Raw genomic sequence first — 27283 nt, 5'->3', positions numbered from 1 at the left:
TAGCCTTCTCCTGGTTGCAGTGTCCCTGTCCTGACCCGCGTCTGAGCACCACCACTCCTGGCCCAATATCCGCAGAGGAGAGAAAGGGGGCGCCTGGCATGGGAATACAGGAGCTGGAGCCACAGGCGAGGGCCTTCCATTTGGCCTGATGGGTGTCCACTGTTCCTTCCTGGTCCCCACTAGGGGCTCTGCTGTAAAGGCAGCCCCCGTACCTAGCTCCGGCTGGCCCTGGGCTCCTAGTAGTTCTGGCCCTTTCCCTCCTGGCTGCAGAGTGTCATTGGAACTGGCAGTACTGGGGGGCAATCAGGCAGGTCAGCATGGAAATGCTGCAGGCTGGGCAGGGGAACATAGTTGCTGGAGCCAGGTACCAGGGCCCATCCCTGCTGCAGAGCCCTCAGTGGGGACCTGGATGGAGCAGCTAATGCCTGGCAGGCAAAATGGAAGGTCTTCGTGGACTGGATCTGGCTTACAGGGGACCCTCTCGGTGCCTTAGCCTGCCACAAACTGTCACCCCAGATCTGGGAACCAATATATCTCCCTGAAACAGTTCAGTAACAAAGTTCTGACCAGCTGTAGTTTTGAGGTCCTTCAAAATGGAAGGTGCTGTACAGCTAAGCCTCTGTTTCATTACTTTTAGAGTGCTTTCCCTTACTACTTCATACCCTGCTTTCAAATGGGATCACTTCCGGTTCCTAGAAGAGTTTTCTTTATACTTGTCACAGGAACCGCTTGGGGAAGAAAATAGAAAAAAAAATCACATTTCTTCAACGATCATTTCCCTCATTAAGGGCCTTGTTTACGAGGGTCATTACTTGCTAGGCCAAGGTTGATTTTCAGCTTTGTTAGCTGAACTTTAACCCACTGACATTAATAAAATAAATTTCTCTCTGAGATTCGCATGTGACAAATGAAGCAACATCTCCTAGGCATAGGTTTGAATCTTTGAAAAATACTTTACCCCCATGCCAGTGTCCTCTTGAGCCATCCTCCAGCAGGCAAGAAACCCTGTGAAATAGTTTTGTGGCTGATCAAGACAAGTGCATTTAAGCCGAGGGTCAAATATCTGAAGGACTTTTGTGCTCATTAGCTGGAAGTTTGTATGTGATTGAGGAGGATTCATGGTTAGGGATACTTCAATCAGGCCTTTGAATGAGTATGTAACTCCTACACCCGTCATGTGCATTTCTCTTTTGGGTACTTATATGGCCCCCTGGCTCTTTTTAATGCATTCATCCTCATACACCCCTGTGAGGCAGGGCAATGCTATTATCCCCATATTTACAAGTGGGGAAGCGAGGCATGGAAAAACTTAAGTGACTTGCCCAAGGTCATTCTGGTAGATGAGGGAATTGAACTGGGGTGTCATCACACCCCAGGCTAGCACCCTAACCACCGGGCCATCCATCCTCTTAAGGGTTAATGTTGATCCTACGTGATGATATTAGTTTCCAACCATTAATAAAGTTCTAGGATAAAATCCTAGTTCCATTGAAATCACTGGAAAAACTCCCACTGATGTCAGTGGGGCTGGGATTTCACCCCTGGTGTCTCTGTGTTTCTACAATTTATTACTTTTCCCCCAGTAGCTATATTGGCTACTGTGGAGATACTGTGGTAATGGGGCCATAAATAGAAGGATGAAGGGGTGAGGTCTCCGGCGTGACTTTCTCTTTGCCTCTCTCTTTTTAAGGGAACATAGAGATAATCTGCTAGAACTTTAACATTTTGCCCCCTGGGTGCACGTGCCTGGCAACCCTTGAAGCCAGTGGCAGGCATGTGCAATACTGAACAGTTTCCCAGCAGCACAGTACAGCAGGGGGTTTTATAGGGTCACTGCAGCTGCGGCAGCGAGCCCTGCTGGAGACTTCAGGCTTCGTCAACATGGGCTGATGGGTGGGAAGTTCGGCTTCCATAAGGAAAGCAAACTCTGCTGCACTGTCCATCCTATAAGATACAAATGAACATCTTCAGCTGTATGTTTAATGGTACATCTGTGCCCTGCGGCTGAGTTAACGTTGCTCTTGGAGTCAATTTTAACATAGGCAACCAAAAAGTGAGTGGGGCTGGCTGCGAGCGGGGCAGGACTATGGCAGTTGTGAGATGCTATTACTAAGCAAATCCCTGGTGCAGCCTCTGCTGGCAGAATTCTTACAGACCTCAGGGAAAACTTAAAGCTGCCTTGCCTGGGGACAAATGCTCCTCTCTGACTGTCTCCCCCTAGCAGTGCAGGAGGGACATGGCACTTGAGGCCAGACTTTCAACTGAGCTTTTTCGTGGACTTATTGTTCATACCCAGAATGTGCATGCACCTGATCTCTGCAGATGTGGGTACCTGCCATCTGCATTTTAAATATTCCAGCATCTGAACACGAGCAAGTGCGAGAATTTTCACTCATCAAGTGTATTGGGTGAAGTGGGTTTTGCAGCTGAAAAATCTCAGTCGTATATGCATAGGTATGAGAACCATTCAGTGCTTGCACCTACAAAGTGCGTGTGCAATGTTGTGTATTCACACACAGAGCCAGGGAATGGAAATTCAAACCATTTAAGTGCTTCCATAAAGACTTAAAAAATATTGTCTATTGCAATATGTTCAGGACACAGTTGTCCAAGCATCATGTAATTATTAAATCCAAAGACAGCTTTTTTTCCACACTGCACAAAATAGAAGTTCTCAGTGAGGATATGGTCATGTCAGGTTTCAGATTCCAAGCTAAAGAATTATTTACAAAGGAAAATGTACATGTTTTTACTGTCCTATAACTCAAAAATTGCCAAAGTTTTTGTTCAAACTTTCAGAAAATAAAACAAATATACTCTAATCACCGTTATGAGTACAGCATACAAATGTAAATAAAAAACATAAAATACTCTTTCTGGACATTGGAATGTAACACTACTTTATTTCTTAGAAATAACCCACAAGAAACCAAAAACAAACAAAACAGACTGCTTCCTAAGGCAGAGGGACCCACCTTGCTGTAGGCTGGCTCTTTGAAGACTGACTGACTGGAGCCCCAGATCACATGCTTCCCTAGCATGCAAGCAGGACCTGGAAACCCCTTCACTTAAAGTGATAGCTTGTAATTCTTAACACAATTTTCAGTACATCCCAAATTCCTTTGGTCCAAAAATAAGCATGGAAAATTTCATCCCCAAAAGTGATTGTTTTCAGTACTTGGGTGTGAAAACAGAGGGTAATGGAATACTGTTATGTATCTTCTCAACCAGTGCCTGCTATAGTGATGGCTCATTCTCTCAGGTGATCCCAGCTGGTGTTAGGGGCAGATACAGAAGGATAAAATTAACTTCCATTGACTTGTATAGTAAGGCCACTTCATACAATATATGTGTGCTGGAATGGAGAATAACATGAATGCTTAGGCTGAGAGCTGAGTTCAGAGCTATAAAATCATCCCGCCTCATTGGCTTAATGCACTGGCAATGTTTCATACCCATTGTATCCAACTCTGTTGCTATGGGAGGAAGCAGTGAATCAGCACAAGTAGGTAGCCAAGTTTCAGCTGCATACAACACTGTGTGAAATTGAATGGTCTTCTACAGATGTAGCACATGCCATAAGCAATGAGGTGATCCATTGTGTGTCACTTCACGCCCAGATTTGTGGCAAGTTTGTGTCTAGGTATCATTTATTCCAGCTCTGTTGAACCCTATGAAAGTTGTCAGTAATGCTAACTAGCCATTAGCATCAACACAAGATGTCAGTAGCCATCCGGGAGATTCCCCCCACCACTGCATCACCTCTCAAATGATCATAAATGTCTTGTAACAAATACATGTGGATTCTAAGCCACATGTATTGCCCTTTGTGAACTATCCTATTGTTAACTTAGGTACTGGTAGGTTTAAAGAGACTCTTGGCATAAACTTCCATTATTTAAAAATACTAAAAAAGACCCAACTTACTCTGTCCTAGCAACTGCTTCAGAGATTTTTTTAAAGGCATTTTAAGCAGCATGTAAGCATTTGGGCTCTTGGTTTGCTCCTTATTCCCACCATCCATTCTGCACAGCTGTGTAGCAGCTGGGCTGACCTGGCACCATATGATGAAGACAAAAGGAAGGATGGGGGTAAAGAGGAGAAAGGTGAAATGAGGAGAAGATGATGCAGTTGCTTAGCTTTGTCCTGTGTGCATTTTAATTAATTGTCTATTCTTTATTTTATGCTCATCTAATTGTCAGTGTCTCTCTCATAGGCTATAGCCTGCAACAGACAAAGGGGGGAAATGTTGTTGATACACAACGCTTTTGTGTGCGGTGGGGAGGTGGTTGAATTTATATACAATAAAACAATTTGTACTTCAAAGCCAGTAGTTTCCTCTCAAGATGCCCCAGGATTATCTGGCGTATTCCCCAAAGCTAGAATAGACATGTGCTGTTTTGCACAGCCCTTAAGGCTATATTTCAAATGAAAGTGAAATTGAATTTAGGAACTCATTTCTCGGCAAGGACTTCAAACATTTAATTTACCGGTACCCCTTCGGGAGTGGGGAGGAGGTGTGTGTGAGAGAGAGTTACTTTCACAGCACAGAATGGTCTCCGGTCCAATGATGTGCTGAGCAGGAGCTCTGTAGTTCCGGTAGTTGACACAATGCTTTTAAAATAAGGAGACCGGATGAACTGGCAAGTCATTCAGTGGAGGTCGAACAGGGGCTAGGTGATATTATTATCTGCTTTCAGAGAAGTCAGTGAGGAGAAAGCAATTATAACAGAGGGGGGAAGAAAAAAACAGAGTGACTGGAGTCTGTATTGTGTTAACTCTCATTAACCAAATGGCGGCCTTTGAGACATCCAGAATGTTTGGGCAAAAAGGCAGAAGCAGCTTGGGCTTCATTCTGAGTCCGCTCAGGCCAGTTTTGTGCCGGCAGAACTCCACGGAAAGTCCTCCTTTGCACCCGTGTTCCCAAGTGGAGATTCAGACTCTTGCTGTGGGCGGTTTGTTTTCTGAAGGACGGCTGGCTGGGCCCGAACAACGCTCAATTAAAACTGAAATCAATTCAGACAAAGTTCATGTGTTGCTTTCCCAGCCTCACTGAAATGTTGTTTTGTCCCCACTTGTGGCATCTCATGCAGCTGACTATGAGAATTTTAACAACCAATGGGAAAGCCAGCTGGCCTGAATTCAGCCTGCGTGACTGATTTGTTAGGAAGGCCACAAAGCTTGATCCAAATCCTGAATCGTTGAGTCGTTTGCTTTATATGCTACTGTATAAGAAGGCAGCATGTTTGAAGAGTCAGTGGCTCCAAAGGAGTTAGGCCTTGTCTACACTACATATGTTTTGCTGGTGTAGCTCTGTCAGCAGAGCTCCATAGTGTAGACAGGGCATATGCCAACACAAGGAGGCTTTCCTGCCAGTGTAGGACCACTACCTCCCTGAATGACATTAGTTATGCTGACGGAAGCACTCTTCTGTCAGAGTAGTTGTGTCTATGCTGGGAGTTTTGTCATCATAGCTATGTCAGCTAGGAGGTGTGGTTTTTTCACACTCCTGACTGACAGCCATGCCATCAAAACTTCGCAATGTAGACCTGACCTTACTTCCAGTTTACACCAGTGTAAGGGAGAGGGGAACAAGGCCCTAGTATGTATAGTAACAACTTTGTAAACTACATGACACACTCCAAGTTGTGACATTAGGCACCCAAACTTTCACTAACATTTTTGCACAATTTATTTAACCTCCTTTTCATAAGGGTGTGAGAGATATGGCAATTTCCTGCAGTATCCTTGGGAAACCTTACTGAATTGAGTTTAAATATGTTCTGGGTCTGTTGTATTTAATGAACAGTTTGTGTATTCTAATGGGTGGGATTGTATGTAAATTCTGTGGGGGGAGATGTGCTGTGAACCCTGGGAAGTGTTCTGAACTTCAAAGGACTGTACTGAGAACAATGTACCAGATGTGACTGGACTCTTGGGACAAACAGTATCAAGCTGTTTGCTTCTGGAGTCTCTAGGGAGAGGTGAATGCAAATCCCTCACCTCCTGGCTATGCAAAAACCAACCTTTTGAAGCTATGGTCTGAGGATGGGACCACTGTCTGCTGATCATCTGTTCCCAGAGTCTCAATATCAAAGGTCCAACTGCATAAAAGAAAAACTAATGTATGCATGGGAGTGATAGTTCGGCGCTCAGGCTGTTAAGAACTTGTAATCACAGATAAACCCTGTGGTGGGGTTTGAAGGAATGACTCCTATCAGAGCCCTTGTTGGAGTTGGTGGGTGATCTCTGATAAGCTAGTTAGCATGCATGTAAGTTTTATTGTTTTTAATGTTTTCTCTGTAATGCTTTCACCTTTAGTATAAATGTGCTTGCTTAGGAAGAGCTGTGTGGTAACTTGTAACTGCTGGCAATTACAGCTGTTCATAGCCTTTGGAGAGAGAGCAAAGCACAGACTCTGGCCTGTTTACGCTGTCTGGTTTACTGGGAATATCACCATGAGGACAGGGAACTGTGCAGACTGGAAAAGTCCCAGTCAGGAAGGAGAGAGACAAAGGTCTCTGCTCAAAAGAGGTGACAGCTACGGAACCAGGAGCCTAGATACAGGCACATGCAAAAATGTACCTTATTTTTAAGCTTCTTTTTTCTGTGTTCTTCACAGTCCTTTCCTGTCTTACTGAGTGTGGCAAGTTACCTATTCTGCAAAGCCCATAGAGACAGAATTCATTATTTATCCAGAGAAAATGCTCTCATTTAACATCTGTACCTATAAAGCTACCACTGGGGGCGGTTTTTTTGTTGTTGTTGGGTTTTTTTTGGTTAACGTGTGCATTTATTTATTTATTTTGGTCCCTATTAGGAAACGCCTACAGAGAATGCATGGGAAACGGGACATGGGCTTCCAAGATCAACTACTCTCAGTGCGAACCTATTCTGGACGACAAGGTCTGTATCTCTCTTTCTCTCCATTTTTCTAGGTGTTGTCATTTTTATCAGCATACTGGAAAAGAAGGAGAGTCTTGTGGTTAAGGTGCTAGTCTGGAACTCGGGTGATTAGGATTCTATTTCTGGCTCTGCCACAAGTCCCAGTGGGACCTTGGGCAAGTCATTTACTGTATGTGTCAATTAAAAACGGGGAGGGGTATAGTACTTCTCCCATTCTTTGGTTATGTCTGCACTGCAACCAGTGGTGTGACTTCAGCACATGTAGACGTCATCAAGCCAGCTCGCTCAAATAACAGCACTGAAGCCACAGCAGCACCAAATAGCCACTCAAGTCCATACCTTAAGTCCAGGGTGGGTTCAGGGGCGTGCATGGGAATTTAAATATGAAAGTTTTTGGAGGGGCACATTAAACACACACGAAAGAAAGGTTCACGTGACACCACCACCCCCAGATTTCTCAGAACATCTCTAACAGGGACACCCAGGAGCAGCTCCTCCAGGCAGCAGCACTCTCCCTGTCTCTGCAGGGAGGAAGGAAACAGCAGAGCAACTGGCTGTCAGCTGAGCTCCTCCTCCCCACACTCCTACATCTACAGCCTGCTGCTTTACCTATCCTGCTGCTGCTGTCCCAGTGCTGCTGGCTGCTTTGCAGACCCCTGCTGAGGTGAGTGGGGTGGGGAGTGGGTGGGTGTGTGAAGGCAGAGGCAATGAGGGACTCCAGCAGGGGGTGAGGAGCTCAGCTTTCTCCCTCCCCAGGCTGCAGGGACACATGGAGATTTTTTTCGGGGGCGGGGGAGACCATGCCCTTGCTTGCCCCCTTCTCTGCATACCCCCTGGGTGGGTTTGTGCAGTCCGTGCTGCCACGGCTTCCCTGCCATTGTTGCTCAAGCTAGCTCAGGAAGGTCTACACGTGCAGCCATAGACGTACCCTCAGTCTGTCTGGTCTACTTAGACTGTAAGCTCTTTGGGACAGGGATTGCCTCTTACTGCATGCTTGTGCAGTCCCTAGCGCAATGGGGACTGAATGTCGTTTGGGGCCAATAGCTGCTACTGTAATACTATTATTACTACTACTACTGTACTAATCTATTCACTGCTGCCTGATGGGTTTTTACCACCTGGTCCCGCAAGGTACATGGCATCTTTCGGTCCCAAACATTCCTAATCCTCAACCTCATTTTATCATCAGCAGACACAGGGAGAACTGACAATAATGTAGTCCTGTAACAGAAGGGTTGGACTGCACCTGCCTTTAGCAGAGCCAGCACACCCTGTAATACACGAGAGCTTACGGAAAGGTTATTCTTCTTTGTTGAATTCTACAGACTCTTTCAAGAAGGCTGGAAGCTTTGTGGGAAATCCTGTGTTCTCAGATTGGCAGCTCGCCTCGTAGATGAAAGGGAAGTTCACCTTTGCACAGAGCACAGGTTCAGTGCCCATGTGCTAATTTAATCCTTTTCGTTTCTCCAACTTGTAGTTTGTAAGTGTTACCTAGGCTTTGTGCTAGCTCTCTGCCCAGGGGGTGAATTTCACTTCAGAAGCACAGGGATTTACGGATTCTTCTTTGTTTTTTCTTTCCTTTCCTGGTGCGAGGTGCAAGACCCTTTACAAACATATGTCAAGATGAAGTCCCACCTGCCTGAAGAGTTTATAATCTAAATTATCCCTCGTTCTAGCAAAGGAGAGGGGACAGGGAAGGAAGCACCCAAAATAGCTGGCTCATGTTCAGAATTCAGTTGTTCATTCCAACTTTTTGCTTTTGTTTAATGTGACTTGTATGTTAAGGTGGATTAAAAGCAGGTGTGAAAGCAAGAATAGACTGCACAGGACTCCCTGTATTGCCAACCCCAAGTATTCAACATTCATGAGTCAGACAGAGCCCCCAAAATCCTGAGAGTGCCTTAGAAATCATGATTTGTTTAAAAACTTAAATAATGGGCTGCTTTTCATTTCCCTTTTGGTTGGTTTCCGAGCCTTTAGAGTACCCTCCGGTCACATTTTCAAGCTCTTCCCTGCAACCATGTGGGCTAGACACTTAGATTTATTTTAAAAATGAACCCTGAGCTTCTCTCACATCCCATGACTCCAGGAATTGGGACCTGAAGAAAAGCATTGCATATTGTGAGACCTACTAATTGTTGCGAATTATACCTGATAGGTCACGCGCAGTTCGAGTCTAGGCTGAGGCACACGAACAAAGTCCACAACTGCAGAGTTTCCAAAGATATTAAGTTTATTACGCTCGAGCGTGGTGCCCCCCTGCTAGTCAGAAAGGGACCCCGAATGCAGGTTTTACAAAGATTATATACCTTTTAGCAAAGCATGTTGCCCTTGTGCATCGGAAACCATAGCCAATAGACAAACCCTTCCCTTATCTACCACCTATCCCTGCTGGTACATTCCCCATGCTAAACTATTACTTCAACTACACAACATGGTCCTAAAGCAATGCATCAGTAACCGTTCTTATCAGGATGAGAGGCCCACATCACAAGGCCAGGAGGCAGGGAGTTAGGAACAGACAAAGAACAGAAACCGGGAGTCGAGACAGGCTGGTAACGGGGGAGGGTTTTCACAGGAATGCAATATCTAAGGAACACTCCTCCTGGTGCATGATGTGCTTACTTTTAGACAATGGTGGGCCCCAAACCAAAATGGGGTCACATATACTAACTTTTCCTTAACAGTTCCCCCTTTTCTTTTATACGTCAGTAAGCTATATCGGGGCTGAGTAACCGCGATGCAGGGTGAGCAGTTGCCGACAGCACATACTACAACATTGTAGGCATACAAAAAATAACACAAAAGTGATAACAGCCAAAAGAATTAAATACAAAATATGCCGTCCCCAAACACCCACATCCGGTAGCCATGAGGTGAGCCAGTTCCAGACCTCCTGGAATCCAGTGCTGGTATTGTCAAGGCTGACGTGGTGGAATAAGGCTGCCTGCTGCATGAGGATGTGGATGTCAGTTTCCACCCTTTGGTGCTGATTTACAAACACACAACAGCTTGAGTTAACCAGAGCACAAACCCCGCCCTGGTTTGCAAGAAGATAATCCAGTGCTAGGCGGTTTTGCAATGTAGTTTGAGATAGCTGAGTTACTTCAATTTGAAGGGCAGATAAGGCATCTGCAGTAGCATTTGCCATTAATTCCAAAGCAGCTGAAATGTTAACTATAGCTTTTTCTAGCTCGCTTACTCCTAACCATGGGAGAAACCAACGCACAAAGGAGTGAAAGCCTGTGGGCCATTGAGAAAGAGGGTTTAAAGGAATACTTTGTCGGTCTCTCCATACTAGATTGCGGATCTCTCCCTGGGTCAGGGTCTGGTGTACTGTCACAGCAGGTTCTATAGCCTCTAAGGTACACACCATCCTGCCGGGAGAACCTTATAGGCTGTGTGATTGCATAACCAATACCAGCCAGACCCCTCAGGGACTGGCCACGGGGCCCTGGAGTAGGTAGAGGGGCCTGCCACACCAAAGCTGATCTGGGTGGTGTCCTTGCACCCCACCAAGTTCCCCACAAAAACTTTTTTTTCCATGCCCTTACGTCGTGACACACATAAAGCATAATTACCCTGGGCCATCATATCAATAGACCATCTTTGAATCGTAACAGTCCAGTTAAATGTAGTGTTTGCCCATAGCTTAGCTTGGAGTGTTCGATTAAGAGAGATAGGTACCCCTACCAACGGGACCCCCTGACCCAAATATGTGGGGGTATGAATACAAATCCAACACTGCGTTTGATTTACACCCTGTTTTATGGCGCGGGCTAAATTCAAAAAGCTATTGCCCTCCCATCTTTGTACGGGACTTGGGAATAGGGAGAGGAACCTCCGGGCAAACCATACCAATGTCAGCATCCTCCTCTATACCATACAGAAAACAACACCACCAATGTAAGTCAAATAAACAGGAACACAAAAATTCCTGGTGGGCTGTAAAGGTCCCAATAGCTGGAAAGCTCAGTCCATGGGTTGGTAGTGGCGTTCATTCATGGTAGGGGCTTGTCCGATGGTTTGTCAGGGTCAGGTGGGGGTCCCACTGCCAACTTAACGTAGCTATGATGAATCCAGGAACCTTTACCTGCAACTTTTAAAGCAGAATAAGTACGTAACAGAACCTGGTACGGCCCCTCCCATTGGGGTTCCAGGGGGTCAATGCGGGGGATCTTTTTTACCATTACCCAATCCCCTGGTTTAAAAGAATGAACCTGTAACCCTAAAGGTGCGGTTTGAAACTATTGAGCTTCAGACTGGTTGTCAGTCAGCTCCTTTTGCAGTCTGGCAACATATCTGGCCAAAGTTTCATCTCCATCCAAGAGGCTATCATGTGCAGGAACATAAGTTCCCGGGACTAAAGCTGGTCTCCCAAACAACACCTCAAATGGGGACAGGCCTAGGGGCATGCGTGGGGTTCGTCTTATGTGCCATAAGACTATAGGCAAGGCATCTGGCCACTTAAGTCCGGTCTCTTTACAGAACTTCGCTACCATTGTTTTTATTGTTTAGTTCATGCATTCCACCTGACCTGCAGACTGGGGATGGTACGGAATATGTAATTGTCGGATAATCCCCAAGCACTGGTACAATTCCTCCAAAATCTTTGCAGTAAAGTGTGAGCCCTGATCTGAATCAATGACTTCAGGGACATCAAACCTGGGTACAATGTCTTTCATTAAAAACTTTACCACAACTCTTGCGTCTGCCTTTCTGGTTGGCATTGCTTCAGGCCATCTGGAAAGTTGTTCCACTATGACAAGGAGGTGGTGAAGTCCTGAGCTTTTAGGCATTTCTGCATAGTCCATCAGCAAATGTTGAAACGGGAAGTTTGCCCAGGGTCTCCCCCCCTTTGAGTCGGCATCGAGCCAAGTCTTAGCAGAGAAGGCCAGGCAAGTAGGGCAGGAACCGAGAGCCCGCTTCACCGCTGGATAAACATGGGGCGCCGCCCAAGATTTTAGTATAGCAGCCACCGTGCCCTGGATACCAGCGTGACCCAAGGAATGAAAATAATAAGCAACTGGGAGTAGATAACGGCGGGGGAGAATAGGTTTGTTCCCAATTCGCCAAACCTTATCGGGGCCCTCAGATCCCTCCCAGCGTTTCCAGTCTCGAAGCTCCTCCGAGGATATGTCAGCATACAACAGCGTCCAGTCAGCAGGCGGGAAGGGCATATCCGGGGGAGGGAAGCCGAAACCAGGAGGGGCTGTCGAGCTGCAGCCTTCGCGGCTGAGTCAGTTAATGCATTGCCCTGGGATACAAAAGTGTTGGGCTGCCTATGTGCATAACAGTGAACCACCACCACCTAGCGAGGGGCCTGAATGGCATCCAAAAGGGCAGAAATTAGAGGGCCATTAGCGATTTTTTGCTTGAGGAGGTTAAGAATCCTCTTTGTTTCCAGAGCTGGCCCGTAGCATGACAAACACCAAAAGCATACTTAGAGTCTGTGTAAATAGTAACAGTCCTTCCCGAAGACAACAAACAAGCCCTGGTAAGCGCGTATAACTCTGCACCCTGGGCGATGAAGGAAGGTGGTAGGGGGGCAGCCTTGATAACGTCTGCCTGAGAGGTAACCGAATAGCCCGAGACCCAGTGGCCATCTAAATAGTACGAGGACCCATCGGTGAAAAGGAGTAAATCGGGCTTGGTTAAAGGGAAGTCAGCTAAATCCGGGTGGGGCTTACCATCCTGTGCGACGACATCCATCCATACATGGTGAGGGGTACCGTCTTCCGGGAGGAGTAGCATCGTGGCTGGATTGAGGACATTGCAGCAGCGTAAAGTAACGTTGTCAGCAGCCAACAGGATTAGTTCATATTTCTTAGCCCGCTGTAGAGACAATGCCTGTGTAGAATGTTGTTTTAAGAGAACCTCAACCTCATGAAGGACCCAGACAGTCAGAGGGTGCCCCAAAACAATAGGTCATGACTGTTCAACCATGGCAGTGGCAATGGATCGCACACAGGAGACAGAGCCCCGAATGACAGGGTCCAGCTGCACTGAGTAATAGGCTATGGGGTATGGGCAATCCCCCAGGTATTGCAAAAGGACGCCGCTGGCCACCCCCTGGTGTTCGTAAGTGAAAAGAGAAAATGGTTTACCGTAATCCGGGAATCCCAAGGCGGGCGCAGAGATCAGAGCCTTCTTGGTGGATTCAAAAGCAGCTTCCATTTCCGGGGTCTAGGAGCCAGGATCAGGGGTTGATGTTGTAGTGGCCTGGACTAGAGGTTTGACCAGTTCCCCAAAGGCCACTATCCAGGGTCGACAGAACCCCGCAATCCCCAGGAAAGCCCGTAACTGCTTTTTTGTAATTGGGCGTGGGCAATCCCGGATTGCCTGCACCCTGTCAGGAGAGAGCAAACGCTCGCCGGGCCGAATCACAAAGCCTAAATAAATTAGCTGATCTTTGCACAGCTGCAATTTGGATGGGGATGCACGATGACCCTTATTGGCTAGGGCAGTAAGCAAAACAACGGAGTCAATTAAACATGCATTATAATCAGAGGCAGCAATTAACAAATCATCCACATATTGAACTAGGACAGATGAACTAGGCAAGACAATATCTTTTAAATCTTCAGTGAGAATCCGGGAAAAAATAGTGGGGGATCCTGAAAACCCTTGGGGAAGACGCGTCCACGTTAGCTGCTGGCCCTTCCAGGTGAACGTGAACAAATATTGAGAATCGGGGTGCAAAGGGATACTGAAAAATGCCGCACACAAATCTACGACAGTAAAAAAGGGGATGACTGAGGAATCAGTGTTAGAATGGTGCTCGGATCAGGGACAACCGGATGGGGTGCTATAACATAACCATTTATAGCCCATAGATCCTGAACAAACCGATAGACTGGACGCCTGTCCGGTCCTGGTTTAGGCTTCCTTACAGGAAGAATGGGAGTATTACAGGGCGAACAGCAGGGGATTAGAACCCCCTGAGTCAAATAGCTGTCAATAAGAAGTGAAATGCCCTCTTCCTCCTCCCTCGGTAAGGGATATTGTTTTACGGAGGGAGGCGGTCCGTCCCTTGTTTCCAGACTAACTGGAACGGCTGATTTAAGAAGGCCTACATCGGTAGAAGTCGTGCTCCACAAACTGTGTGGAACACTGGACAATTCAGAGGGGACATCAGGAACAGGGGGCAACCAGTGCCATAAGAGAAGCAACAGCCGAGTCTGGGACAGATATGCGGAGCCCCTCGGGGGCACAAGATATGTGTGCCCCCAGTTTGCTCAGCACATCCCGCCCGAGAAGGATCGTGGGGCCCTCTGGCATTACAACAAATCTATGTGACAACTTTAAAGAACCAAGCTCAACAGGGACAGGGTAGGATAGGGGAGCCGGGCACAGATTGCCCTTTATACCCTGCACCCAAACTCTGGTATCGGAAAGAGAGCCCGGAACAAAAGTTAAAGTGGAGAGGGTGGCACCGGTATCTACTAAAAAAGGCACAAGCTGTTCCCCAACTTTTAAATAAATTTGTGACTATAACCCCAAATCCCATTCCAACTCTCCCAAGGTTCCCAAAATCTCCGCCTCTAGTCACTGGGGGTCAACAAGGTCCCGGGAAGCATTAGGGGGAAACCACTGAGGAGCAGCAGGGGAAAGGGAAGAGCCAGCCTCAAGCTGACTTTGCCCAGGGGGCCCTCTGGGAAGTAGGGGGCATTTCCTTTTCCAGTGCCCTGGTTGCTTACAATAATTACATTTCCCATTTTGTGGTCCACCCCAGCCTCCGCCCTGTCCCATCCCCTGTCCTCGCCCTCTGCCTCTCATATTACCACGTCCCTGCCAATGCTGGTTTCCCAGAGGGACCTGCAATGCAGCCGCCAACATACTTACCTCCTCTTTCTTTTGTTTATGTTTCTCTTTAGCTTTCTCCTCATCCCTTCCACTAAACACAAAAGTGGCCAGGCGCACTACTTCGTGTAAGGGCTTTCCTGGCCAATCGGGAACATGCTTTGAAAAATATTTTTTTATATCTGACGTTGCCTGATCAACATAGAAAGAGACAATCATAGGACAGTTTTCCTCTGCTTCAGGGTTTATACCACCCCTATACACACGAACCTGTTTGAACAACGGAGTCAAAAAGGCGGAGGGGTGCTCATTAAGCTCCTGCTGGCATTCGCGAATTTTAGACCAATTAGCCGTTTTACTACCAGCTTTGTGTACAGCCTCCAAAAGGCCATTTCTACCAGGCTTTAAAAGGCCCATTTGGTCGGTCCTGTTGGGGTCCCAATTAGGATCAGTCAGGAGCCAAGAAGTCCGGGTATTATCTTCTCCTGCCCAGCGCCAATTGGCATCCAGAATGGAATATTTTCTCGTCAGGGGTGAAAAGTGTGTCCAGGATTACCTGAACATCTCCCCATGTAGGACTGAACGCAGTAAATACAGACCGAATGGTTTGCAGAACCTTCTCTGGATTCTCACGGAGGCGGGGTATCTGCTGTTGCCATATTTCTAAATCGCCTGGGCCGAAGGGGTGGTGAACATGGGGGAAGACTATCTGTTCACTGCCGTCCATACCATGGCTAACAAGGGGTTGTTGAACGAGGGGAGCTTGCAGAGCAACTGGCGGGGTCAATAGTGGGCCTGTATGGGTTGGAGGGTGGTGACGGGCATAAGTGACGGGCATAAGTCAAAGGAGGTGACGGGCATAAGTCGGAAAGCCGAGGGTAAGCCAGAGGAGGGGCAGAAGCAGGCATAGCACAAAGCGGGGCTGGAGACCCCTGAGATAAATAAGAAAAGGAGGAGGAAAGAGGACGTCCTTTCGCACGCACATAAGCCCAGTTGTCCCATACATACCAATAATCCATCTGGGCTGCAGCTTTGTCCTCCAGCCTTTTCCTAAGCGCTGTTAATTTTTCCCCAGCAAAGGACCCATCCGGTGGCCATTCGAGAGGAGTTTGAGTTGTTAGTGCTGGCCACTCAACCTTGCACAAGATTACAGCTTTCTTTTTACCCATGGGTACCAGAAATATTCCCCCAATTCTCAAGAATTTCAGCCAAAGGGGTCCCCTTACTTACACTCTGCCCAGAGCCCCAAATGGGCTACCAAAAAGGAAATCAAATGTGCCACCTTATCGCCTAAGCGACAGCTCACGCTCATGCTCCTCGGAGTTCTCAAAGGTGAACTCACCCTGTGCCAGCTGGAGTTGTCCGAGAGGAGCAGAGCAGTCTCGCTCATTGGGGCAAGCCTAGAGTCCCTTCGTGGTCGCCAAGAACTGTTGCGAATTATACCTGATAGGTCACGCGCAGTTCGAGTCTAGGCTGAGGCACACAAACAAAGTCCACAACTGCAGAGTTCCCAAAGATATTAAGATTATTATGCTCAAGCGTGGTGCCCCCTGTTAGTCAGAAGGGGACCCCGAATGCAGGTTTTACAAAGATTATATACCTTTTAGCAAAGCATGTTGCCCTCGTGCATCGGAAACCTTAGCCAATAGACAAATCTTTCCCTTATCTACCACCTATCCCTGCTAGGTACATTCCCCATGCTAAACTATTACTTCAACTACACAACATGGTTCTAAAGCAATGCATCAGTAACCATTCTTATCAGGATGGGAGGCCCACATCACAAGGCCAGGAGGCAGGGAGTTAGGAACAGACAAAGAACAGAAACCGGAAGTCGAGACAGGCTGGAAACAGGGGGAGGGTTTTCACAGGAATGCAGTATCTAAGGAACACTCCTTGTGGTGCATTTTAGACAATGGTGGGCCCCAAACCAAAATGGAGTCACATATACTAACTTTCCTTAACATAATGCAGCAGGAGAGGTGTTAGTGGTGGTAAGCTAGCGAAAAGAGATGAGATTTAAGGCAGAAATTGGAGCTGGCATGGGAGAGTATGTCTGTAGTGCCATCACGGGGGGTGATTTGCACTAGTAGTGCAGTCACAACGCATGACTTTTGTAGACCTATCCTGAGACTGACTGGCGCACTGTACGGGGGAGACCGTTCAAGGCATCGAGGATAGCATAAGGAAAAATCAGTCACCAGTGGAAGGAGACAAGGGACTCATTAAGATTAAAGGAGTTAGTAGAGTCTAGTGCACCGGGAGAGAGGGTAGGTGGGAACCGATATTCAGATGGAGGCGGGAACAAAGTCTTGAAGGTGATTTTAGTGCAAGAAATATGTTTCCTTTAACTTAGGTCAGGCAGGTGTGGTGCACTCAAGCCCAAATAGTAATGTTTGCTGTGCCTGTCCAGGGAAACACATTCTGAACCCACTTCTCCTTTTTCTTGCATGACTTTGAACAATTAACATTCTCAGAAAGGCAAATGCGGATGAGCTTTGTTTGCAGGGGTTGGATAGGTGTTGCCACTGCAGTAGGGGATTTTCTCCTTTGCTGTTTGCTTTAAAATACTACAGCTATGATAATATGATAAAACTTTTTAAACCTATTCCTTAAGTATATGAAAGCTGTGATTTCTCCGCTCCTCTCCCACTCCCCAGAACTTTCTGTGTTTGCAAAAGCTTAAAAACTCATTTAGTAGATCCTTAAAGGGTTATGACAAACTTTACAAGTATTAAAGTTTATGAATATTCCTGAAATACCTAACCAACGCTCAGATGTCAGAATAAAACTTGGGTTGATTTGTGAACAAATGTGTTCCCCACAGATTCCTTGTAATCCCCTTTTTTGATTAAAAGTGAGATGCACCCACATGCGTGCCCTATTGTTACTGAATAATCATAACAGATGCCACAGGTTGGTGAGTTGGTGCCAAGTGACCGCATCCATTAATCTGTTTTTAATATAAAAAGGTGCCATTTTCAGACCTGGATGCTTAGGCTCGGGAGCCTAAATTCTTATCGTCAAAGCAGGCTGGGCCCTGATTCTTCAAATGTGACTGGTGCACCAGGAGCAGAACTGGAAACCTTCAGAGCCAAAAGCAGAAGCTGCTACAGCTTTTGCTAAAGCTAGCTCCTAGTTGGGGCAGTAACGGGCACAGGGAGCGGCGGGGAAAGGGGTGGCCTTTGGCACACACTCACGAGGGCGTTCCACAAACACACAGGCTTAACTTTACTCTCAGGAATAGTCCCATTGAAGTGGGGCCCCTTATGTAAATAGGGATGGCTAACGCATCATACTCTGGCCACTCAACTTCCAAATTCCCCCCGGGTGATGGGCAGTGCCCCTCTCCCTGCACTTTTAGGTGACCAGGATTCCTTATCATCTGATGACTGTTCGGTAGCATCCCGGGAAATTGATGTATGGTTTTAGCTCAGCAGGTTTGCACCTCATGGAAACCTTCCCCATACCTGGCCCAAAGTAACATTCTCGTTTGGAGGCTGTGCAAGAGTGCACAAGGAGCTGTAAAAGGGGGACTTTCTGTGACTGCATCTGCGCACAGGGCATGTCTGGTTTTGTTCTGCATACGCTTGGTGGGCGACCATGTTCTGACATTGCTAAGAGAGAAGGGACGAGAAGTAGCTGTGTTAGGAGACAGAGCAGGAGCCAACGAATGTGGTTGTGTATCAAAATGGAACAAGGGATGTCAAAGCCCCCAGGAGCTTAAAGGAATATTTTGGGAGAAAATACAGAAGCTTTGAGTTAGCATAGACAATTGGGTTCCTAGTTTCCTTTGTCTCACAGGTCAATTCAAACCAGGCCTTCAAGGGACTCTAGAAAATTTGTGTCTTGTGTGCAGTAAGACCAAGGCTGCGGACAGTGTCAGCACTAACAGTCAGGGCTCCTAGACATGATAGTTCAGTGCAGGTACAGGATGAAATCTAGACTGACCAGACACTCTGCAAAGCCTGCAAAGGGGTTCAGTAGGGAATCTGCTAGAGATACCTGCCCTTTCTGCAGGAACTGTCTGGGGACTCAACCAGCAGAAAATGAGATCAGGGTGGGGAGATGTGCTCAGTTAAGAGGAGCTCGGTTACAGGCAGATGTTGAGTCATTGGCCATGATGGTTTGGAGAGTTAGGGAATCAGACTTCAGCTAGGACAGGGAGAGCCTCTGGGAGGAAGAAAGGAGTCTTGCATTTGTTTGAACTCTGACTGTAAAGAGACCATTTGGACCAGCCCTGTGAATTCAAGACACTGAATCGGTTTTCCTGCACCTGGTCCCAGTTTAACTGATAGAGGCTGACGTGAAACAATGTTGCTATATGTGCAGCATGACCACATTATTGGTAACGATTGTCACTATGTCATATCAGCCAATCTGTCCCATTCTAGTGCGTGTAGCAGGAGCTGTTCCTATCTGGTAGACATGACTGATATGACATGGCCATGTTGTTCTGTATACCATGTGACTCTTTATCCACTTGTTAGTGTTAGGAGCTTCCTCATGAGCTAGCACCAGGATTTTACCCCAGTAACTTCAGAAGTGCAAAACTGACATCAACTACTTGAACTGAAGACATAATCTGTCTGGCAGCAGCAATAGATTGTTATCCTCTATGTGAACAAGACATTGGGAAGGGCAGGGTGCGGGCTGCAACATAGAGTTTACAAATGTGATACATTAGCAGAGCTTTCATTGACTGCTGGGTGGGTATGTTGGCTGTAGGAAAAAATGTGTCAGCATTTTGCAGCACTGGTGTTGTTGCTCCAGTTTCTACACATGATGTAGGATGACCAGATAGTAAGTGTGAAAAATCGGGACAGGGGGTGGGGGGTAAGAAAAAGCCCCAAATATCAGGACTGTCCCGATAAAATCGGGACAACTGGTCACCCTAACGTGATGTGAACTCTAGCATAGGCGGACCCGTGGGTGGCTTTACCACCATAGCAGCCCAGTGTTGTACAGGCACTAATACCATGCTTCTCTCTATGGGTTCTGAGTTTGCCTTGGGGAAAAAATCACCGACAGCAAAGGTGGTCCTTTTTCCTCTCCAGTGCCAGTGTTTGAAAAGGGAGTTCATATTTATAAAGGTTTCAGAGTAGCAGCCGTGTTAGTCTGTATTCGCAAAAAGAAAAGGAGTACTTGTGGCATCTTAGAGACTAACAAATTTATTAGAGCATAAGCTTTCGTGAGCTACAGCTCACTTCATCGGATGCATTTGATGTATCGTGAGCTGTAGCTCACGAAAGCTTATGCTCTAATAAATTTGTTAGTCTCTAAGGTGCCACAAGTTCTCCTTTTCTTTTTGCATATTTATAAAGTTTGTCTTCAAAACTGTAACTGTAACTGTAATATGTGCAAAGTTAAAATAATAGGCATGACGCAAATGAGATGAGTAATATCTAATTTACAATGTAAGCTCTTCTGGGCAGGAGGAAATATTATATTATTTCCAGAAAGTGCTTAGCACTCAAATGGCATTTAAGCAAAAAACTTACAAACTCAATGAAAAATTGGAACAAAAGGAAAATGTTTCTCTTTATTTTAAGATTTTTCAGTGGAAAATCCTTGCTGGTTTTCTACCAGTGCTACTGTTCATTTTAATACTGCATTCCTAATACCTGCTAGCATGGGGTATGGACTGCTTTTTTCTGACTGCAGCTCACAGACAATCTTTTATGTATTTGTTGTCAGAATTAATTAGTTAAACACAAAACTAATCCCCTTGATTTCAATGGGCGTATTAATGTGCTTAAAACTAGACCCATGTCTGCAGGATCAGGGCCTAGCTGATTTATTCTTACAATACCTGTGACAGAGAGAAATGTACATTAAAGTTTGCCTCCGAGCAAGTCACTGTCAAAACTGGGTGTAGAATTTGTGGGCTCCCAGTCCTGTGCTCAGATCACCAGATTCCAGCTCTTTCAAATCTTTATGAATTCAAATACGAGCTTGGAGAATCATGCCCTTAGTTTGCAAAGTGCTTCAGTGACACAGAATATTATTTATTATTATTTATTTTCATGAAACAACTTTAACCATTAGAATTAATATTAGGGAAACCAGCCTGACCTTAACCTTGGCTACTGAACAAATAATATCTGGACATCTAACAAAGAAAATTAATTTTGCCGTCTCGTTTCCTGTCGGAATCATGAGAAGTTTGTCTTTCCAGAGTTTCCCATGCCTTTGACACCTTGGCTGGCTTTAAGGTGTGAAGATTTAAGCGGTATAAGCCAGGTAATACTGAATCCTATTGAAATTCCACAGAAAAGTTCTGTTTGGCCAGATGTATATGGAAAAAATTCCAAACTGAAACATACGTTGTGGTTAGAAGAACTGCATTTTATGTCTGGACAATATGCTTGGCTAATCCATAAACTGTAGCCCTTGGGTTATTATAATAACATCATCTTAAAATCAAGAAAAGTAATTATAGTTTCCTAAACTGATTAACTGTTCCTTAATGTCAGTGCTCAGAGACTCATGCTGATTTAATCATGTTATCTCTTTACCTCCAGAGGAAGTATGCACTCCATTACAAGATTGCTCTCATCATAAACTACCTGGGGCACTGTATATCTATAGGAGCGCTTATTGTTGCCTTTATGCTTTTCTTGTGCTTGAGGTGAGTAATCTATTCATATTCGGTTAATTTTCTTGAGTGTGTGACTATCTCACGTTACTCAGTCTCTGTGATAACCTCCCCCGGATTGTGTATGGTGTTGAAAGACTATATAGATCTAATTCTTCTTACTGTGTATGCAGTTTCCACTGATTAGTGAACATATAATATATCAGTGATGTGCTACTGCTCTGAGGGCTAAGAGCCCTATTTATATTCAGAAGTAAAACTGAATGATTAAATGCTACAGCAGAGAACCTGTGAATGCAAAGAACACTTGATAAGGGAAGGATAGGTGAGCTGGTATTTGAGTGGGTCATCTTGCAAATTGCTATGCAAATGCATGGAAATGAGGCGTGTTACATGCTATCTGATGAGTAAGGGCCTGATCCAAAGTCCACTGGGGTCAGTGGTAGTCTTTCCTTGACTCCAGTGGGTTTTGGATCAGGTTTTACCTGTTCCATCGCCCCCATTAGATGGGACAAAAACTCGCTAAGTGTTTGGGATTGTCACCCCCAGTGACCAGCCTGCAAAGAATAAACCTTGATCCTAATTGCAGCTCCCCTGGCTCTTGCACTGGCTCTCAGAGGAAGCACTATACATTGGCTCTTGAGAGAGAGATGCAGGAGCCTGCCCGTGAAAAGGAAGGGAGTCTTCCACTCAGGATCCTGGGACTGGACTAAATCTCTGTTTTGGTCACATGTGTTGTCCTTTGACGAAAACCCTTGCTAGCACCATCCGTGTTCATTTCTGCTAAGTCCCTCCAGCAGCCTAGCCAGCTTTCTGAACGGGTGTGCGCATAATCGTCTGCATGTGGTCAGGAGCTGCATGTGCGAACTGGGCGTGAGCCAATTAAGTCAGTGGAGTCTTTCCATTGACTTCAGTGGATCAAGCCCACCATGACAACTATCAACTTCCTTCACCTTTTACAGTGCTCAGAAATGATCTTTCTCCCATTGAAATCCTTAGGAGTTCACCTAAACAGGGACTGTGCATAAACTGAATAAGGACCTTTAGATTTCTCTTCTGTGTAGGTTCTTATACCACCCTCATCACTGGGCAGCCACGGCCCCAGACTAAGGGGAGGTGAATCACTGAAACCAGATACAAGCTCTCCTCTATGCTGGGAGCAGGAGAAGTTACTACCATGAGAGCAAGGCCCGGGGAGAGGATATGGGACTGCTGGGGGACACATGTGCTGGGGGAGAAACAGTTGAAAATTACCACTGGTTAATTTTACGTCATTGACTATTTTCAGCTGGGAGCCATAGATGTGTGTGGTTTTTGTAGGGATTACATGATGGACATGTAGGGATGAAGACGGCGGGAGTTAACATTGCTGCAGAATTTGGCCTATCATATTGCAGAGCCTACTCAAGGCCCTGCTCTTGGGCCACCCTACAAAGAGCAACAAATTTATCAGCATCTGACCCATCATGTTCCCCTGCCCCTTCCCCCCCCAAAAAAAAATTCTTTCATGGAACATCCATACTTGAGTAGTGGAAGAAAAAACATTAATGTCCAATATGTCTGAGAGCTCTCCAAGAAGGAAATCTGACATTTCAACCTTCCAGACTCTTTCTTTACTGTTTCAATATCATTAATCACCATAATGTCTGGGCACCTTGGTTAATTTATAGCTAATAAAAGATGCAAATAATTCATTTTAACTACATTCCATCTCTGAATCTAAATCTTTTATAAATGCCTAAGTAAATAAGGAAGCTGCTGTTAGATAATTATTTATAAATGTATAATTTGCCTAGCTTCTAATATAGAAGTAACCTAGTTGCTCTTTTCTAAATTAGTTTTTGCCTTGTAAACCTTGAATGCAAGCCTTAAGCCCAGCAGTCAACTTCAGGGTTTTGAATTAAAAATGACTGCAGTATTTCAGTGGGTTCTGTTCTAGATAGTCTCTTATACCATGTTCATCACTGTAGTATCTGCTTCTTTTATAGATGCCATGAATTAATATATTACCTAATACTAAAGTGTCTTAAAATGATCATCCAATGTACCATACAGCACATATCTGGGTCATTTTAGTATCAAAAGTCCCTATAAACATTGCGCCGGATTCTTGGCTGGTGTAAATCAGCATTAAGCTCCATTGATCTCAGTGGAGCTGCCATCAGAGCAGCTGAGGATCTGGTCCATTGTCCATGAGCCAGGTCCCTGTTGTGCAACGGTTCTTTTTTTTTTTTTTTACCCCAAAATTATCTCACACATTTTGCCTAAAAATTTATTCTACAAGAAAAACAGCAATGGCTTTTTTCGGGGGGCGTGGGGGCGGTTATTTATTTATGTATTTATTCTGGATGGATGAGGGCACTGATTAGGTAGAAAAAATAAGGGAACTCAGAATATTCTTTCATAAAATAAGCAGGACTAAATGCTACAAACAGCAGTAGAATCAGCCGGAACCAGACCTAATCATGTCTAACTATCTTTCTCTTCTCCCCTTCCCCCTCCCAAGCCATGTCCTTAGCTCTGTGACCCTCCTTACTCTGGCATGCCTGCTCCCAAGCCACAGTTGCCATGGAAGGAAGGCTCCCATGGATGGGGAGTCCCCTGTGGAGCTGCTGCTCCATCTTCTCATCCCAAATCTGTCAGCTTTTCCTTTGCTCTGGCAGGGCAGGTAGAAGGGAGCATCAGTCCCAAAGCTAGTAGTGGACTTACAAGTCATTACTACCTGATGACTCTTTAATGGCCTGTGTGAAACAGGGCTGGGGACTGTCAAGTGAGTACCCAGTGAACCAGATGTCCCTATCAGAGATGCCAATGCTCTAACTGGCAAAGAGGTTAAACTACCGTCTCATTCCTTAAGGTGGTCCCTCAAGGTCCAGGCTGAGGCAGCGCCGGGTAAACCTGTGCTGTTTTATGAGCAGAGCAGAGGACCTCCTTCCCTGGTGCTGCCAGTCTGACATCTGTTCACAAGGAATAATAGCCATTTAAAAGAAGCAGCAGGCTCTCTCCGCAGGGGACAGGTGCATTTGTTCCATGATGCTCTTTGTCTGCAGTGTGCTTTGGAGTATGACTCATTGCCGATTGCATAGTGCCTTGCTACTGCGTTAACGCAAAGGCTGCATATTCTAGGCACGGATATTAAAGGCCTAGGTCATCCCTCTGCAGGCTCAGATCCTACCCACACATAACTAAGTGCAGAAGCCATTAAAGCTGGGTTTTTCCACTAGAGGAATCCTTTTAGAAGACAGCATTCATGCAAAAAGAAATATAATGAGTTGGTATGTTTCAGAGTAGCAGCCGTGTTAGTCTGTATTCGCAAAAAGAAAAGGAGTACTTGTAGCACCTTAGAGACTAACAAATTTATTAGAGCATAAGCTTTCGTGAGCTACAGCTCACTTCATCGGATGCATTTGGTGGAAAAAACAGAGGAGAGATTTATATCAGCAGCAGGGGGGGGAAAGGAGGAAAACCTTTCATGGTGACAAGCAAGGTAGGCTAATTCCAGCAGTTAACAAGAATATCAGAGGAACAGTGGGGGGTGGGGTGGGAGGGAGAAATACCATGGGGAAATAGTTTTAGTTTGTGTAATGACTCATCCATTCCCAGTCTCTATTCAAGCCTAAGTTAATTGTATCCAGTTTGCAAATTAATTCCAATTCAGCAGTCTCTCCTTGGAGTCTGTTTTTGAAGCTTTTTTGTTGAAGTATAGTCACTCTTAGGTCTGTGATCGAGTGACCAGAGAGATTGAAGTGTTCTCCAACTGGTTTTTGAATGTTATAATTCTTGACGTCTGATTTGTGTCCATTCATTCTTTTGCGTAGAGATGTCCAGTTTGGCCAATGTACATGGCAGAGGGCCATTGCTGGCACATGATGGCATATATCACATTGGTAGATTCGCAGGTGAACGAGCCTCTGATTGTGTGGCTGATGTGATTAGGCCCTATGATGGTATCCCCTGAATAGATATGTGGACAGAGTTGGCAACGGGCTTTGTTGCAAGGATAGGTTCCTGGGTTAGTGGTTCTGTTGTGTGGTGTGTGGTTGCTGGTGAGTATTTGCTTCAGATTGGGGGGCTGTCTGTAAGCAAGGACTGGTCTGTCTCCCAAGATCTGTGAGAGTGATGGGTCATCCTTCAGGATAGGTTGTAGATCCTTGATGATGCGTTGGAGAGGTTTTAGTTGGGGGCTGAAGGTGATGGCTAGTGGCGTTCTGTTGTTTTCTTTGTTGGGCCTGTCCTGTAGTAGGTGACTTCTGGGTACTCTTCTGGCTCTGTCAATCTGTTTCTTCACTTCAGCAGGTGGGTATTGTAGTTGTAGGAATGCATGATAGAGATCTTGTAGGTGTTTGTCTCTTTCTGAGGGGTTGGAGCAAATGCGGTTATATCGTAGCGCTTGGCTGTAGACAATGGATCGAGTGGTATGATCTGGATGAAAGCTAGAGGCATGTAGGTAGGAATAGCGGTCAGTAGGTTTCCGATATAGGGTGGTGTTTATGTGACCATCGCTTATTAGCACCGTAGTGTCCAGGAAGTGGATCTCTTGTGTGGACTGGTCCAGGCTGAGGTTGATGGTGGGATGGAAATTGTTGAAATCATGGTGGAATTCCTCAAGAGCTTCTTTTCCATGGGTCCAGATGATGAAGATGTCATCAATGTAGCGCAAGTAGAGTAGGGGCATTAGGGGACGAGAGCTGAGGAAGCGTTGTTCTAAGTCAGCCATAAAAATGTTGGCATACTGTGGGGCCATGCGGGTACCCATCGCAGTGCCGCTGATTTGAAGGTATACATTGTCCCCAAATGTGAAATAGTTATGGGTCAGGACAAAGTCACAAAGTTCAGCCACCAGGTTAGCCGTGACAGTATCGGGGATACTGTTCCTGACAGCTTGTAGTCCATCTTTGTGTGGAATGTTGGTGTAGAGGCTTCTACATCCATAGTGGCTAGGATGGTGTTTTTAGGAAGATCACCAATGGACTGTAGTTTCCTCAGGAAGTCAGTGGTGTCTCGAAGATAGCTGGGAGTGCTGGTAATGAAGGGCCTGAGGAGGGAGTCTACATAGCCAGACAATCCTGCTGTCAGGGTGCCAATGCCTGAGATGATGGTGCGTCCAGGATTTCCAGGTTTATGGATCTTGGGTAGCAGATAGAATACCCCAGGTCGGGGCTCCAGGGGTATGTCTGTGCGGATATGTTCTTGTGCTTTTTCAGGGAGTTTCTTGAGCAAATGCTGTAGTTTCTTTTGGTAACTCTCAGTGGGATCAGAGGGTAATGGCTTGTAGAAAGTGGTGTTGGAGAGCTGCCTAGTAGCCTCTTGTCCATACTCCGACCTATTCATGATGACGACAGCACCTCCTTTGTCAGCCTTTTTGATTATGATGTCAGAGTTGTTTCTGAGGCTGTGGATGGCACTGTGTTCTGCATGGCTGAGGTTATGGGGTAAGCGATGCTGCTTTTCCACAATTTCAGCTCGTGCATGTCGGCGGAAGCAGTCTATGTAGAAATCCAGGCTGCTGTTTCGACCTTCAGGAGGAGTCCACCCAGAATCCGTCTTTTTGTAGTGTTGGCAGGAAGGTCTCTGTGGGTTAATATGTTGGTCAGAGGTGTGTTGGAAATATTCCTTGAGTCTGAGACGTCGAAAATAGGATTCTAGGTCACCACAGAACTGTATCATGTTCGTGGGGGTGGAGGGGCAAAAGGAGAGGCCCCGAGATAGGACAGATTCTTCTCCTGGGCTAAGAGTATAGTTGGATTCTCCTCTGTTTTTTCCACCAAATGCATCCGATGAAGTGAGCTGTAGCTCACGAAAGCTTATGCTCTAATAAATTTGTTAGTCTCTAAGGTGCCACAAGTACTCCTTTTCTTAATGAGTTGGTATGTATCCCTTTGCTGTTGATCAGAAGGGAAAATCTCCTAATTTCCACTCATTAAAATGTGGTTAATAGTACCCTGAACCGTGATGTGATGGTTCTGCTAAGCAAGT

At 45.9% G+C, this 27283-nt stretch overlaps 1 protein-coding gene across 2 annotated transcripts in view; it reads left to right on the top strand.

The window, feature by feature from the left end:
• The window catches only part of CRHR2 (corticotropin releasing hormone receptor 2), a 253077-nt gene that overhangs the window by 136168 nt on the left and 89626 nt on the right, over positions 1-27283 (top strand). For both annotated transcript variants that reach the window (XM_038390646.2, XM_038390647.2), the window contains 2 exons: positions 6821-6906; positions 21234-21340. In XM_038390646.2, coding sequence (XP_038246574.1) covers positions 6821-6906; positions 21234-21340 — 193 coding nt within the window. The remainder of the gene's footprint in view (positions 1-6820; positions 6907-21233; positions 21341-27283) is intronic.

The sequence above is a fragment of the Dermochelys coriacea genome, chromosome 2 (assembly GCF_009764565.3).
Source record: "Dermochelys coriacea isolate rDerCor1 chromosome 2, rDerCor1.pri.v4, whole genome shotgun sequence".
NCBI lineage: Eukaryota > Metazoa > Chordata > Testudines > Dermochelyidae > Dermochelys > Dermochelys coriacea.
This window is presented reverse-complemented; position numbering and strand designations above follow the sequence as displayed.